The sequence below is a fragment of the Mya arenaria genome, chromosome 14 (genome assembly GCF_026914265.1).
Source record: "Mya arenaria isolate MELC-2E11 chromosome 14, ASM2691426v1".
Lineage (NCBI taxonomy): Eukaryota > Metazoa > Mollusca > Bivalvia > Myida > Myidae > Mya > Mya arenaria.
The window spans coordinates 34987583-35005399 of record NC_069135.1 but is presented as its reverse complement, the minus strand read 5'-3'; the positions used below and the strand labels follow the sequence as shown (position 1 = coordinate 35005399).

General features: G+C 35.8%; 2 protein-coding genes across 2 annotated transcripts; one reads left to right on the top strand and one right to left on the bottom strand.

Moving 5' to 3' along the window:
• Positions 1-1316: 1316 nt before the first annotated feature.
• LOC128216493 (sarcoplasmic calcium-binding proteins II, V, VI, and VII-like) lies at positions 1317-6685 on the bottom strand. The gene is made up of 7 exons (XM_052923072.1): positions 6622-6685; positions 6104-6169; positions 5299-5406; positions 4048-4176; positions 3442-3554; positions 3061-3226; positions 1317-1494 (listed from the first exon to the last, which is right to left on the bottom strand). The coding sequence occupies exons 1-7, from the start codon at positions 6683-6685 to the stop codon at positions 1400-1402; spliced, it is 741 nt and encodes a 246-aa protein (XP_052779032.1). The 3' UTR covers positions 1317-1399.
• Positions 6686-7495: 810 nt separating this feature from the next.
• On the top strand, positions 7496-17610 carry LOC128216737 (poly [ADP-ribose] polymerase tankyrase-2-like). Its single transcript, XM_052923394.1, has 10 exons — positions 7496-7559; positions 8259-8382; positions 9237-9332; positions 9630-9728; positions 10357-10455; positions 11399-11527; positions 12644-12742; positions 13119-13217; positions 14657-14833; positions 15236-17610. The coding sequence occupies exons 2-10, from the start codon at positions 8263-8265 to the stop codon at positions 15962-15964; spliced, it is 1647 nt and encodes a 548-aa protein (XP_052779354.1). The 5' UTR covers positions 7496-7559; positions 8259-8262; the 3' UTR covers positions 15965-17610.
• The last annotated feature ends 207 nt before the right edge of the window (positions 17611-17817 follow it).

Below are 17817 nucleotides of genomic sequence, written 5' to 3'. Positions count from 1 at the left end.
ATGAAGAATGAAGATAAAAAAGATCTTATTATTCTGATAAAGCCAATGAATTAACCATATTGTGAAAAGAAGAAAAAAACAGACATAAATGATGCATGTGTTGGAGGGTTGTTGGTTTATTTAAAATACATTTATATTAAAATATGGTTATCTGATTTTATTAGCATATGAACTAGAATCACTGTATTATGTGAAGTTAGAAAACCACGTTAAATCTAGAAAAGCGATGTTCACTTCCACAAAACTTTGTATAACAAAGTTGGGGATTACGAGGTACAGATAATATCCCCCCCGGATGATTGCCCCCCAGACATTAGCCCCTAGGACCATAGCCCTTCCGGAAGATATCCCCCCCGTCTTAGTGAAAAAACGGACGATATCCCCCCCCCCCCCCCAATATTAAAATGCATATTATAACATAGCCAAAATGTGCAAAACCAAAGGCACTTTGTTGCCTTATTTTCAACTGTATCAAATATAAAAGTGCTTAATCACAGTGTTAAGATACGCTGCCACTCGGATGTGTCCCCTGCTGGGAGGACCCACAATTGTTCCAGTAAAGGTCACCATGACCTGGGAGTTTGTTATTGGTTCCAGCCATGACTTATAATGGGGTGATCAATTGACCATGATCAATGTGCACACAAAGTTATAGTCTACACCAAGTATTTCACAAGGTATTGATAGGAAACGAAAATGCCAATATATCTATATGAAGATCAATAACACCTGGACTTTTGACATGTCGACCACTGACCATGACCAAGGTGCATACCAAGTTTGAAGACTGTACACCAATTTTCTCAAAAGTGATTGCTCGGAAACGAGTGATGCAGACGATGCTCGACAAAAGAAACGTTTGACTGAATGAGCTCTGCTTCATGTTTGTTTCCAAAAACATCTCGAAAAAAATGTATCTGAAAGAATCCTTGACACCGTACACAGTGTAATTAGCTTCATTTAACCACATGCGCATCTGTTCTAAGACACTTAAAAAGGTGTCCAGCGTCTGTTATGACTTCAGAGGGGCGAAAAAAAACTGCCTAACCATTTTTTCCACTTGTTTGACTTGACACCTCATTCACACCATATTCACTACCTAGACGTCGTGGTAAGGTTAACAGTTTTACCAAGTAATTAAAGTTATCATGAGAGGGCGTGTACGAGGATGAGAACGAAGGCTGGCCGGATCGCACACGGATGGTACAAAACATCTTGAGTATATTTATAAAATGATATATTGCTAGAAGCCATAATGCAAACAATTCAACAACAACAAGCTAGAAACATTTTAATTTACTATTGTTTATCGAAAGGAATGTCAAGCACGAAGTGGTCGTAGCACCATAAACGCGGTAGCGTGCACGTTATATCCGCGAGTGGTTAAGTACAGCACGTTTCACGCGGCCCGGAAAAACTTCACCTTCACAATGGAGTTGGGAGTGCTTGGAGAGTGCTGGGCAATCTGCAGCTTTTTGAATTCCGCCAGGGGATCTGAAATTAGTAATAGCATATATGTCACGGTAACATTAAATTGACGAAAGAATCCTAAATCATATCAACAAATGTTAACTAGTAATCAAAATTTCGAAACCATGCAGTGAGCAGATGGAAACGAGATCACATGTAGCCGCACGTACTCTAGTGTAAAAGCCCACCTTGATGAACTCATTCAGAACAAGCCTTATCATGAATATATTTATTTACAGTTAAATAACATAAAACACAACAAGAGATCTCCTCACGGGGTCATTTTTATGAACAATTAGTAAATTCCAAAAAATAATATTCACTTTGTATTAATGTAGATTTAAACAAGAGGTCCATGATGACCCCAAATCGCTCACCTGAGTGAAAGTATTAAGCCATTGTTACAACTTGGCGATGTTACTCCCAAATATCTTAGCTTTCGGTTTCAGACAAAGTTTTTTTCTGCTAAATATCTCTTTGTAACACAGATGACCGTGGGACGATGCAAATTTTGAGCCAAGGGGATGATCAGTTTTGAACAATAATGGTACGTAAAGGGTCATTAGACAAAGCTTCACACAAAATATCTAAGCTTGATATTTTTGTCGGAATTTTATTGCTGCAGCTTCAAAAATAAGAAAATAGGTCAAAAGGTCACAGTCAATCGATATGGTTATTTGTTTGCAAAGCTGTACTCATGGTCCATAGTCATTGCAGTTGCCTCAAAATAAGGAAGTAGGTCAAGATATCACAGTCAAGGTCAACCAAAGACAACATTTATAATTATTTTTAAAACTGTATACATTGTTCATATTTTGTTAGTGTCGCTTCAAAAATAAAAAAAAGTATGTCAAAAGGTCACAGTCAAGGTCATCCGAGGAAAGAATTAATATTTGTGTTTTGGTCTAGGGCTTGTGGTTTGAGATCTGAAGATTTTCAAAGTTTTGCTTATATAAGTCTGTAGGAAACTCGTGAACCTAATGGCTTGGCCAGCTTTGACCCCAGGGGCACACTTTTAACAAACTCGGTAGAGAGCCATCATATGATCCTACATACCAAATATCAAGGATCTTGGTTTAGCGGTTGCAGACGAGAATATTTCCCTTTATAGCGTTATGTGAAACAGGTGGCTCCAGAGCGTGGTCAATTTTGACCAGAGGGGTTTAATTTTAACACTATTGGTAGAGGACCTAGGCTCTAAGCCTTATGATGTTTGTAAAAAAAAGTTTTATTTTCCTTTGGTTGCTATGGCAACCAGGGGTCTGCATGGAATTCATTTCTTTAAACAAAATAAAAAGGCACCACCATTCCTTGTGCAGTTTCATCAAATTTGTACAAGCGGTTTTCGGAGGAAACGTATGTTCAACAATTTTCACCACCAACGCTCGCTCCATTAGACGGAATGGTCGCTGTGTTGATTTTTTATTTAAATTTCAACTTATTAAAATTCTGGAAAAAGTTCCACTCACACACATATATGCCAAGATAAAGATATGATCTAAAGATAATTTCAACTTACACCTAACATCTTTAATGAAGCGGGACCCAGGTCTAAGATTTTCGAGCGTAAACATGGGCTCTTTGACTTGCCTTGAATGTTCTCGGGCGGCCCCTGTATAAGTGTGTACCCAGTACGCTGGACCATGTGCTCGAAACAGCCGAAAATAAACCTCCCCGGACCGTAGGGAGTACGTCCGATCAGGAAGTTGGCAAAGATCTGATTGTAGCTGGCCAGAGTCAGTGGGTATCGCCCGTACTGTCAATGGAACATTGTATATAAGGCAATTATTACTGAAATAATAATACTGATATATCTATTTTGTAAAAAAAAGTCCGTCATTCAGTATGTACTGAATAAGATTATCACTACCTCTTCACTTATTGATAAATAAAATCGACAATTCACGAATGGGTCTCAGATCGCTAACACAGCAATGCAACGGCTTACTAACGTGGACTGACGTCACTTACGTCTGTCATCTGCTCCATGGCGTAATCGACGAGGTCATCGACGTTCCCTTGCGCGATGCCGACAAACTGGACGTAGAAGTTAGCCAGCTCTTTGTGATCGATCTTGCCATCCTCTGAAATACAGCTGTTTTAGTTGTTTGTTTCATAGTTAAAACTTATTTATTTTACAACGATTGTGAAAGTTATTACAACAGTATATAAATCACTCTCGTTGTCACGATGTTACGCGAGAGCGTGGTCTTGTCTTGTGGGGGAAACCGGAGTACCCGGAGGAACCCCACATGTACGGCTTGGTGACCACAAACCAAGCTCACGTGCGACCAGGCCGGGAATCGAACCCGGGTCGCCTTGGTGAGAAGCGAGTGCGCAAACCGGGATAAAAATAACGAGATATCGATATTCAACCGTGCGTGAATTTTTCGTATTATTAAAGTTAAACATTGGACAAAAGAATTTCAGCCTGGTTCATTTTGCATTTGGTATATTTCTCTTATTTCTATACTTACAATTGTCAATACCTTGTCTTTTGTATTAGCATTATTAAATGCTTTTCCGAGTCTAGACTTGGACCTGAGGCTGTTAGCAATCATGGCCCCTGGTTCTTACCATTCTTGTCAATGATACGGAAGAGTGACTTGGGAAGGAGAATGAGCCAGATGGGAAAGTTGGACATGGTAGTACATCCGGGGATCAGCTGCTCCCACAGCCGGTACCACTTATTCAGGTTGATATGATCTGATAGGAAAAAGACGGAGAATGAAGCTATGTGGTAAAGTTGATAACAATTATTCCATGCAGGTATTATACTTAACATTAAATTCTTGTCCGACAAATACATTTGTATACACTTGATTTGTACAGGTTCTCATAATTTAAAAACAGGAGAGAAACAATGTCGCACACAATGTTATTAATGGCTGACAAATATGACCAAAGACTAGAAATGTGTCCATAGGACACGGATGCCCCCACTTCGGTTTTTTGTCACAGAAAATAAGCCATAATGATTTTTGAAGTATTTTTGGCAAAAAAGGGCCGTAACTCCTAAATGACTAAAGCGATTTCCATGACTATCGAACTTGATCAAGATATTATGGTCACAAACATGTGTTTAAAGTTTGGTGAGGATTGGACAAACAGTTTTCAAGAAATTAGATCGGAAACAATCTTCGGGACGTATTTTTCAAGTCTTTTTTTGCAAATAAAGGGCCGTAACTCCTAAATGACAAAAGCGATTTCCATGGCTATCGAACTTGATCAAGATATTATGGTCACAATCATGTATGTAAAGTTTGGTGAGGATTGGACACATACTTTTCAAGAATTAGATTGGAAACATATATTTTTGAAGTATTTTTGGCAAAAAAGGGCCGTAACTCCTAAATGACTAAAGCGATTTCCATGACTATCGAACTTGATCAAGATATTATGGTCACACACATGTGTTTAAAGTTTGGTGAGGATTGGACAAACGGTTTTCAAGAATTAGATCGGAAACAATCTTCGGGACGTACGTACGTACGTACGTACGTACGGACAGACGTACGTACGGACAAGGGCAACCCTATATGCCGCCACTTTGTGGGGGCATAAAAATGCCCTCCCGTGAAGACCCGTTAACAAGACTACTCTCTTATTCCATCACAAATATATAATACAGTTAAACCTCGCTGGCTCGAACTCCCAGGGACCGGCCAAAATACGTCAAGCCTCGAAAAAAATCGAGCCAAGCGGAAATGCTTTCATTGAGGTTAAAGATATCGGACCTTTACATCCAGTTCGAGCCAACAAGGAATTCGAGCCAAGCGAGTTCGAGCCAACGGGGTTTAAATGTACATTGTTTGTTTTCTTACTTACTGGCTCCCTTGTCGGCCTTCTCCATGAGCGTGGCGAAGAAACACTCGTGCACCTCGTAACATTCGCGGGCCTTCTGCGAGTCCGGATCCCAACCAGTGAACGAGTACACTTTCTGTGGATTGTGAAAACGGAAATTGATATAGTTGAACAACTTTAATTAGAGATGTGTTGTTACACAAACACCTAGGCCCGATATGCTGAATTTATGCCAATTATTCTACACCAATGATTGTTACGCTCGCTTTGGTAGAGTTTCCGCGCAAAACTAGAGCCTGCATATTTTCGCTGAGATGCTAAATACATTTACATTAAAGCTTCAGAAGTATATGTCAAACGGGTAATGAATTTCCGCATGCCACAAAATGTCCCGACGGACGGGCATGCACCACCACCCACCCGAGGGAACCCTTAAACACTGACAGAACGAAGGAATGGTGCATCTTTATACATAGGCCTGCTATCAGCCAAGAACCACATAGCATCAAGACTCGCCTGTGAAATGTACATAACTTTCTTTGATACTCCTGAACCATTAAGCTTCAATGGGGTACAAGATACAAGATACAAGATACGAGAATCTTTGTTTAAAGTCGGGTATGTGTTAACAAGAAACATTAGCTCAAAGAGCTATTTTTCGACATGTTTGTGTCTGTTAGTGTAACGACGCCTGATTATGCTCTTTATAAAATCATAGTTTTTAAAAATAGATTGTTCTGCTTGACTTGATAGGAGCACAATTATAGGCTAAGTATGAAAATAACCATATATATCAAATACTTCTTGATACCAAAACAAAGACAAAAACTTTCCTGCATGAACCCGTTCAGATCGCTCAGTTCCAGCGAGCCATTACCATCAGAATCTGAAAATAACAATTGAACAAATACCCATGCTTAAGTATGAAATCAAAAATAAAATGTAGAGGAAGCTAGACTATAGCAAATAGCGGGTTTAGGAGGGGGCGAACCTCCCCCCTCCCACCCAAGGAGAAGAAAAGTAACACAAAACGCTAAAAATGCACCATTTCGGACTAGATTTGTTATTGTTTAAGGGGCAGTACCTCATAACCCTATGTCAACATCTTAAATTATTCAAATTTCTGTCAAAATTTCGGCAAATGTCAAAAGATCAGTGTGCCCCTAAGTAACGCCCACCCTTACGCTAATTCCTAGATCCGCCCCTGATAGATGAGGCATAAGAACACCATGTTAGTTTGACAAAGCAATATGGCAATATCATATTCTGAAGTTTTTATAAAAAAACAAAGACTTCATGGCTTTTTCAATTCAATGCAAGTCTTAAATCTCTAAAACAAATACTTACCAAAGAAGTTGAAGTAATACTGGAGTTTTTCTTTCTGGAACGGGCTCAGCTCCATTGAAGACATTCTTGTGTCGGTACTACAATTCTCTGGGAGAAGATCCGGTTACATAAGAAGTATAGACAATGTTTGATAATCTACAGAATCTTGCAATAAATTTGGAAAAGTGCGCACGATCTACTAGAAATGAAAGTTAAAATAAACTAGCAAACTTGCACCAGCTCTCCTAGATTCCGAAAATTGTGTTCATCAAAGTTTTTTTGAGCACGTCATTACATGCACATAATATAATATACATGCACAGTTAAAACTTACCTACTGTGTTCCGACGTTTTACAGTCTGTACTGGTTATATTATCCAAATGTCAATGGTTGTGTATACATGTTTGGTGCACGAAATTTCCGTGCATCAACGACGGCTTTATGTTGCCCAATCTGTCGGGGTGGAGTTACAGTGTGTTACATTATCAAGTTCTGTATCCACTTGGTCAGTTATGTAGATAGCATTGACAGTTTCATTCTGATTGTTATTATATAACCATTAGGTGTATATTCTTTATAATATGTAGAGCTATTTTTAAACTTATTATCTTGTTCAATTTCAATCTCTCCAAAATCTGGGATTATGATTTAATAATTGTCATTGGTCCAAGCCAAAACGCTTAATAATCTGATTTACGAAAAATTGCATAAAATGGAAAAATATGTCACAATATCGAAATATAAAAAAAGACAACAAAGGACTATTAACTGGTAAATGTTTGATTTCATATTAATAAATTAATTATATTTTATAAGTATATATGGTTCATCGTACTAGTTAGCAATATTCGTAGCTGACAGCGATTTCCTGATTCGTGTTATTAAATAGTAGTACTTACTAGTTCTTACTAATAGAGTCTTATCATAAATTTAGTTTTTGGCATCCTGTGTTTTTCAGGTAATTATTGTTATCATTTTATTTCCCAATAAAAAAGTGAAAGTTTTTTCTGTTATTCAAATATGTCTATATAATTAGTATTGCTTTCAGATTCCGTTCTCGCAATGTTTTATATTTCGTACTCAGTTTGATTCGTACCTGAAAATGAAAGGAACTTTGTATTTTACATCTAGGGCTTTATTAAGCCAGGACATTATAAAAGGGAACGTGTTGATAAACAGTGATAAGTTGCTAAAAGAGAACATGAGATATTGTATCCGCCAGTGAAGAATTTGAACATTATGAATTTGACAGAAAATGTTGGGTTTCAACTGTCTAAAAATGTACTACTTGGATGTATTTACTGCGATTAAGATTTGTTATTGCTCTGAGGTATTTATTATTATATAACATGTGTAAACTGAATCAAAAGAAACATTTCACAGTCAAAAGCATTTCATTTTATAAAGGCAAAACAGTGCCAATGCGAATTAGGCAGAATGTTGCTACCAAAACAGGGTGTTGCACTCTTTAGCTGAAAAATAGTAATAGGTTAAGCATAAAAATTGATGCATTTATGTATGTATTAATTTGCTGAAAAACATTTATTGATTTTGAGCAAGATTAAAGATATCAAATGCACTGGATTATTGATTATTTTAATTGACTTATACTATTAAATATATTTTTTTACAATTTTCTTTTTTTTTGGTGCGGCAGTGAGATGGGTCTAGCAGCTTCCCGCCAGGAAGAGTTTTGGGAGGCATGTGGATTTGGACATGTGGGCCGAGCAAAACAGCTGCTGGCTGAGGGAGACATAGATGTAAACTGGGTCTCATACACAGTATGTAAATGATGATTTCCCTTTATCTTATTTTTTTTCAAAGTTATATACAATAATATCTTACATTTTTGCATCTTTTTCCTGGTCCATTATTTAAGTGTTGTCATAGGTTTGGTGCCTTTCAAATTTGTCAATTACCTGTGTCATTTAAATCTAAATCATTGCTCTCAAGCGGGTCACTTGAATTTAATACAATTTACATAACAATTGGAAATGCTCATAAATGTAGCTAAGCCAATAAATCTGATTTAAATAATGATTTTATGCCCCTTAACTGAACTGAGAAAAATGATTGAGGATGGAGCTTTACCGTGACCATGTTGATTAGTTTTGTTTGTATTATATTTTTGTGGTAGGAGTAGATGTTGGATAAATGAGTTGAATAACTATTGTTTTTCAAATAGATCATTGTTATTTGTGTTGGCATAGAGTAAAGTTTTTATCTATTTTGTTTGTTAAAGCTGCACTCTCACAGATTAACAGTTTTGACATTATAATATAAAATTGTCTCAGAATTAGTTTATTTTGGCATCAAAGCCTTGATATCAGTCACGTAAGATAACTCACAATAAAACAGATCTCATTTGTTAGGAATACTGCCCAAAAATTTCAGTTTTCTTAAAGTGTTAAAAGTTACTCTTTTAGGCATAAAACATGATTTTTTTAATGTAAATATGAATAACTGCGATCTGATCTTTTGTCAGCAGTCAAATATCACTTGTTTCCATACATTTATGCAAAAAAAAATCTTATTCAAAGACAAAAAATTAAAAAGATGTCAAAATGGTCTATCTGTAAGAGTGCAGCTTTAAATTCTTATAAAAACTTATTCACTATTTTAAATTTGTTTGCAGAACGATTGCTCCCCAATCCATGTAGCATCCCAGGGCAAGCCAGATATTGTGCAGCTCCTACTTGAAAACAAATGTGATGTCAATGTCAAGGATGCTGTAAGTAATCAGTACAGGATTTGTTGACACATTGGCACTCTAAAGATTTGAAGAAAATTTTGTTATATCCTGCTGAAGTGTTAAAGTTGTCGCTGCTCAGGCATGCTATTACATACCTGCATTGGCATTGCGTACCATACACAGGTAAAGGAATAGGCAGTCAGACTGAGGATGCTATATGGACCAAAGGTTTGCGTTGATCCATATAGCAATGCTCAGTCCAACTGCTCAGTGCGTTAATTTGCGTATGGCCCTTAAATGAATGCTTTGTTTTATTTGTTAAATATAAAATTTCAGAGAGGAAATCTAGCCATCCACCATGCTGCCATGAAGGGCCATGGAGATATTGTCAAGACTCTAATTGACGCTGGCTCAGAGATTGATGCACAAGAAAAGGTTTGTTTTTGTTCATGTTCACTTTAGGTATAACACAAAAATAAGCTCATAATCATAGCTACATGTTCAAAGTTCTCATTACTACTGTTAAGTTTTAAAAACGCTCATAAATTACTTATAAACTCTTTCTTTTATTTCAAACATCTTTCCTAACTCAAGATAGATAAATTTATATAGCTGTACATGACAGTCACATTATATAAAGTATTAAATATTGTTAACTACATCATACTTAAAGATGCACTATTATTTCAAAATAAGATTTACCACAATTAATACAATTGTTTTAATATACCAAAAAGGATGAATAAATATCTAAAACAGTGGTTCTTATGATGGATACAGAGTTTAATTTGAAAGAAAGATGCAGAAAACACAGTATTTCTACCTTATAAGATGAAAGTAGATCACAGTAGATCTTTAAGCACTCACCAATCATTTAATATTTTTGTGTTTTCAGCTATTAAATATACTGTTACAATCTTGTTATCATAGTAATATTTTCCATAAATGCATTATTTAGTAAGCAGTTAAAGGTTTATCACTCAAAATCTATGTTTGTTATACATGTGTATGTATTGATTTTGAATAAGACTGTCACTTTAACAATGTATGATATTGTTTTCAGAATGGTTGGACTGCCCTGCACAACGCAGCATATTGGTGTCACCCAGATGTTGTTAATGTCCTGATCAAAAATGGCTGTGATGTACACAAACAAAACAAGGTATAAAATGAAACATGGTTCTGTTTCATTGACTTAACAACTTTGCTATACAAATGTTGTGGTGGTTTTAGAGTTCATTAATACTCACACTCGGGCAAGGCCCATGCAGCAAGTGGCTTGATAAGATTGTTAGTCATATTTGTTGTTTTAGAGTACATTTATACTCACACTCGGGCAAGGCCCATGCAGCAAGTAGCTTGATAAGATTGTTAGTCATATTTGTTGTTTTAGAGTACATTTATACTCACACTCGGGCAAGGCCCATGCAGCAAGTGGCTTGATAAGATTGTTAGTCATATTTGTTGTTTTAGAGTACATTTATACTCACACTCGGGCAAGGCCCATGCAGCAAGTGGCTTGATAAGATTGTTAGTCATATTTGTTGTTTGGAGCATAGATCACAGACAGAATGTAGCTCTGGTAAGAGCTGCCCTGGTTCTTTAATGTGCACCAGTGTATAGTACCTTCTTACAGGATCCCCTGAAGAACAAATTTAAATTTGCGCTCCAATTGGATTAGAGCCAAATCATATAAACAACAATATACAACGCTACAAGATAAGCTATTCTTTTATCCAAACATATGTTGTCGGTTTCATTTGTCTAAGAACTAATACTCAATTGCTGAAGATACTGCTAATTTTTAATCGGAATGAATTATTTTTTTAAAATGTAGGCCAAGCGAGCAAATGACCAATAAGCTGTGTGCTTTATGGAGTTTGCTCGGGTGCCCTACTGCGTTCTTACGACATTAATGCAAGAAAAAATGTGATAAATCCTAATTATCTATAATCCTTTTATTGGACAATTGAATTGTTGAAAGACAACAAGTGTCGTGTTTATTGAAAAAAAAATCAATTGGTGACTGTTATGAATCTGTCTATTCACATCAACCATGTTAAAAATGATTATTCGACTGTATGACAGAGCCATTGTTGCTTCAGGATGAGCGTACAGCCCTGCATGAGTGTGCGAGGTCACAACAGAAGAATGCCGTCCAACTGGGAGAGATAGCACGCTCTCTGATCAAGGCCGGGTGTAATGTGAACAGCAAGAGCAGTGACTGGGGGGAGGTAAGTGATCAGAGTTAGATTGCTCTCTTGCTTTCTTGTTTGTCTCCCTTTCATCATGTTTCCTCGTATGACAATTAGCACCGTTAAATGCGTTAAAGCTGCACTGGAACAGATTGACAGTTTGGACATTTATTTTTTGTCTCAAAACCAGCTGATTTTGGCATCAATGCCTTCAATTCAGAATTTTAAGATGACTCATTAAAGAAAAGATCTCAATTGGTTGGAACACTGCCAAAAAATAATTTTTCTTATTAAGTGTTAGTAACTCTTTTAGCCATTAAACACAAATCGTCGAAGGTAACTATGAAAATCGGCGATCTGATGTTTTGTCAGCAGTCTTTTACTAGTATCACTGGTGTCCAGACATTAATGCAAAAAATGGCTAATTCCAAGACCAAAATTATTATTTTTTTGTTAAAACAGACAATCTGTTAGAGTGCATCTGTTAGAGTGCAGCTTTAAGGTAGCCTAGGTTATGTGTGTAAAAAGTGTTGGCTGGACATGCTACTTCCTGAACTGACCTTTAATACCTGTACGGTTGTACCTGTCCAGATTCAATGCGAGTCCTTCATATGCACTGTTAAATCAGTGAGCTCATAATCAATAAAACAATAAATGTACACTCAAATTCCTCTCAGAAATATGAAAAAGGATGTCAACCTAGAAAAAATCGTAGTTTGGTGAACCTTTTAAACAATATTTACCATTATTGTATATATGTAATAATAATTATGAATATTAAACAGAAAAATATTTCATTTGGTTCAAAAGTAAACTGCAAAGTTAAGTTTATTTTATAATATAATAAAGACATACATACTAACATTTAAACATTGTTGAAGAACTCCTTCTTTTAATCACATTGCTTATTGCCTTTTCAGACAATAATTGTATTTGTGTAGGATGTTAAATGTCTATAAAATAAATTTTAATTGTCCCCCTTTTAAAACATTTCCCTTGGGTACAGTTTTTGTGGTGTAAAAACAAGTCAACAAAACTCTCACACCATGTATTTGAAAAATATAAAATTGATCGTAATGGAGATTTCATTTATTATTGAAAATAGAAATTTTGTATGGTGCTTGAATTCTGAATGTCTCACTCTGATGTTTGCAGGCCGACCTGACAGGGCTGATGTATGCTGCGTTCCATAATCATCCTGAAGTTGCCATGGCCCTCATTGATGCTGGCTGTGAACTCAACGCTGTTGGCGGTGTGAGTGGAAAGTCTTTTGATAGTGTGTTGTATGACACATTGAAGTGATTTTTGTAGTAAAACTTTTATTTCTTCCCTAAAATGACCTCACTGTTACGTTATTAAAAATAAATAAATTGTTATCCTGACCATTAAATCAGGCCTGTTTTGCGTATGGCTTCAGCTTTACGTATAATAATCCTGATACAAATATATTAAGCAAGTAATTTCACTTAATGTTAAAGCAGTGAAGAAAGTTACATTAACTTAAACCATGTTGCGCGAGTGTGGTCATGTGTTATGGGGTAATCTGGAGAACCCAAAGAAAACCCACTTGTTGCCTTGGTGGGCTAACTGGACAACTGAATTAATGATATAATGATAATTATTTATTCAGACGTTCTGGACAGCACTCCACTGGGCGGCTGACAGAGACAATGATGAGCTTGTGTACATTCTCCTGGATGCAGGGATAAACCCAACTATCAGGGATATGGTGAGGCTGGTTCTCATTTACTTATATTCTTTTGACAATCGCAGTATGGTGTGAAAACTATGAAAAACTTGAGTTTGAAACGAGGGTTGATGAATAGATGTGAAATACCAAATCGGGATTGTTATTTTTACTTCAAAATAGTGATTTGGGATTATTGATAAAATAAATAATTATCACCAGAAGGACTAAAATTGAGACTGAAAAATAAATTCGAAAGAGAGATAATTTCAGATACTGTGAAATCATTAATGTTCGTGGGGCATTAATGTTCGTGGTTTTCGTGGGTTAGGTGATCCACGAATTCAAGATCCCACGAAATATAAACCCTTTATTCACTTTTCCAATTGCCTTGTTACGTACATACTCTAGTATATTATTTACAGAGGTCGCAGTATACAGTGTTAAAACCTGTCTCACTGTATAACTTACGATCATTATTTTGTTAATATATTATAACTGCCTTTAACAAATAATGAACCAAATCAATTAAATGTGTTTTATGCAGCAAATGACAGTTATAAGCACGTGTTTAAACGTGTGCTGTTAATGAAAATCTCCAAGTTTACTAGATGTGCGTGATGAGTGTCTGTACTCTATTTTTTTATTTAATGAAATAATTCATCGATTACTAGTACATTGAAGGTTACTTAGCACCGAACGTGACAATATACGCACCTTTTCGGTGTTTTCACAGTTTGCAAAATTCTTAATTGGCATTAAATGGCTTCCCCTATCTGTATTTATGATCAGGGTACATCTTCTTTTATTACCTTTATTCCCAATTAAATCGATAAGTGACATGGGTATATGCACTAATTGGCATGTCGTACCACATTAGCGAGTGTCATAAACCGAGTGATGTAGAAGACGGAAATCACGGGCCAGCGCGTGGATATTATGCAGACGATCTAGGACGATCGCATTTTCGAATTTTTTTTTCAAAAATGAAAATCCACGAATTTAAGTACCCACGAAATTGTTTTTTTTCGGCAAACCACGAAATTTCATGCCCACGAACATTAATGATTTCACAGTAAATGGTGTTCAGAATAACGATGTTTAAATGTAGTTGTTAACTTGACTTGATTCATTATTTGAACACCGATTTAAAGTCATTCATACATGTAAAGCAAAATTAGACGTGAAGTTCCTCCCATATTTTATTTATGACAATGTGTCTGGTAATCTATATTTTCTGGTCTGATAATGTTACCGTATTATACTGCGTATAGGACGCTAGCATACAGACGCAGGAAAAACAAACAAACCCTTAATACCAAAGATAAAACGCAGTGGAAATTTGCCAAAATCGGTGCTGAAAAATCGGCAACAAGCCTAATTTTTTTGAGGATTTATTTTTGTAATCTGCAAAAGGAGTCACAGTCTAAACCATCAGTCCTTCTGGTTGTAAGTTAGACTCGTATTATTTTCTGTTTCAGAGAGGTGAGACAGCTCTGGAGAGGGCCAGGTCTGACCAGATGAAAGATATACTCAAGACAGCCATCGACATTCACAAAGAGATGAATGTGGTCAACACCACCCCTATACTACAGACACTCAAAGCTGTCTCCAAGCCAGCGTCAACCTACAAACCTGCCTGTGATGCCAACTTTAAGGTATTGATCACAAAAAACTCATATTTTGTGTCCTTCATTGGATAATTATGTAATAAAATGATTTTGATTAAATGATTTTGTATGGTTCATTTCAACATAAACTGGTTTGATAGTCAGTACTGGTATTTCAAATTCTAAACAGTTCCTCTTTTGTTTCGATTCCTTCAAATAGTGCATATTGAAATGGTCAAATATGGAGACTTGAATATCGAAGATTTTACATATTTTTTTTCCATAATTCTTTTACCTGGATAATTCAATTTAAAGTTGCAATCTAACAGATGGACTATTTTCCTGAACTTTTTATTTCTTGTCTAAGAATTAGCCAATTTTTGCATTAATGTCGGAGAACGAGTAAGACTGCTGACAAAGGTATTACTGTACTCATTTCTTACATTTCAGTCCAAATCTTTCTTGCCTGCTGACTGGAAACCAGTGAGCAATGCAAATGTGAAAAATCTGATCAATGAAAAGAAGTCGAAGCTAGCAGCCATGACTTCCCAGAAATATCGGACTGAACTAGCCCGGAGAACGGGAACCAATGTCATAGAGGATCAGAAAATATCTGACAAAAGTGGGGATAGTATCGGAAAAAGTGGAGACTCAGGTACTAATGTTATAGAGGACAAGCAACAAGCTGACGGAACTGGAGATAAGAAAGGGGTTGATGACGTTGTAAAGAATATTGAGGGCACAGATGTAAATGATGATTTGGAGAAAGATCTAAAAGTGGAAAGGTCTGAAGACGAGAAAGGGGTTGATGACATTGTATTGGAAAGGGCTGGTGAAAATGATGGTGAATCTGATACACAAAGTAATGAAGCAAGTGAAGATACCGCAACTAGATCTGATGGTAAAGAAAGGACAAATGATGCTCAGCAAGATAATGTTGAGGTTTATGTTACTACTAAAACACTTTATAGTGAAACGGGAACAGCAGAAAATGATGAGACAGAGTTTACAGAACAAAAAATAGACACTGGTCTTGCCTCAAATCATATTTGTTCAAGTGATGAAACAAAACCTGAAGTGGAAACAGACGTTACAACGCTTGAGGGCAACGTAACTGATCTTGTAGAATCTGATAGTGTTTGTAATGGGAAAGATGTGCTTGGTGGTTCAAACTCTTGATGATGCATTGTGCCTTATTACCGATACTATTTTGCAGTATGAAAAAATGGTGACATTTCTAAAATAATTTTTTGAGTTATTTTTCGCAATTGAGCTTGAAGGACTATTTGCTTTTATGTGATATTTTATCTTATTAAGTGAGTTAAGTAAAGTTATAAAATACACATGTTTTAACCTAAATTATTTTTTACATGTATGCTGATGTTTTGACATTTTGAAACAAAAGGTTTTCACGTTTAAATGTTAATTAACACTGAAAGGAAACCATATAATGTTTGCTGTCAATCTGGATATAAAGCAAAAGTCATCAAGGCAATAAAATGAGAAATTAACAGCATGCTACGTTAATGTATTTGAATATTACAATGGCTTTAACATTTAGATATCCAGATAAGGCCTCAAAAAATACATTTGGTTCGGGTTACCAGACCCTACCTTCGAAACAGGCACAGACCCTACCGTTTTTAGTCAGTTGGTAGTCAAGTCAGTTTTTTTAAAGTGTATGTTTGAATATGGAGTTTTAAACCTTTATACAGAAGAATTTAACACCAATTATGACAATAAAGTTCTTATATAAAGCCTAATGCCTACCTACCCTACATGTTTTTAAAAAGGATGTAACCATAACCAAACCTATTTTTTTGGCTGAACCACAATGCTGCTTGAAAGTCCAACATGATAAAATCCTTTTAAGGTCGCCATTTACTTAAGATAAGACTTCATTTTTTTACATCAATGTAATCCTTGTTTCAGGATATTAAATATACTAAACCATTGTGCAATATTATATTTAAACTCATACAGAAAGTGTTCTTTCATGACATAGCTTGAAATTTATATACATGTGAATATTGGATTGAAGAGGAACTCGACTCTAAAAAAACAATACTGGAATATTTCTTTACATTTCTAATCTAAATTTGTGTTAATGTATGGTGCTTTTATAACTCATGACCAGAATGAGTCATTTTGGGAAATATGATTCTTTGGAAAGCTTCTGTGACCAAGTAGAAACACACATGTTGTTATTGCCCTATACAAATGATTTATAAACTGGCTGCTTATTATGGCTTTTATTTTGCAATCATGTAGGCCTAGAGTAGAGTTGTAGAGATTTCAAACATTTTTAGTTCACATTAATTATGTTCTAAATTATAATAATTTATTTTTAAAGGGATACAAAGATTATTTGCATTCTATTAAATCTGTGCAGTTAATTTATTTTCCATACATACATACGTGTACTTTTTATCAATCTCCTGCAAACAGCTTGCAGATATTCATATTAAAAGAAATGTGTTGATCCTAGCGTAACTATGCTTTACAGCAAGACGAAGCATCTTCTGTAATATTTTATTTGTATTATTAATTTTTATAGCTACCAAAAAAAGCTCTTATTTAATTTTGATGATATTTCATCATTGTTACAAGCATTATGTTTGCCTTTCAAATGAAATATGTTTTTGGAATGACTGAACCTATGAAATGTGAACAAACAGATTCTGTTACATTTTTTGAATTTTTTACGTGTTTTCTACTCTTTCTTATTTTGCTGCATTGTTGATGTGTGCCTTTTGAACTTTCATCACATGCCTGGAAACTGTAATTTATAAAATCACTATTTGGAATAAAACTATGATATGGTGTGAAGTTGTGAATTACTTTGAAATAAAATACTGAGTAAATGGAATGGGGCTGATAGTGATTACCAGTGCTCCTACATTTCCTTCTTTTTCCTACTTGAAAGGTCTCTTATTTTTTCCTACCTAGACAGGCGACACATAGGGGTTACTTTTGTTGGCGGCGGCGGTGGTGGCGGTTGCGTCCCGTTTTCACTTGTCCGCGGCATATCT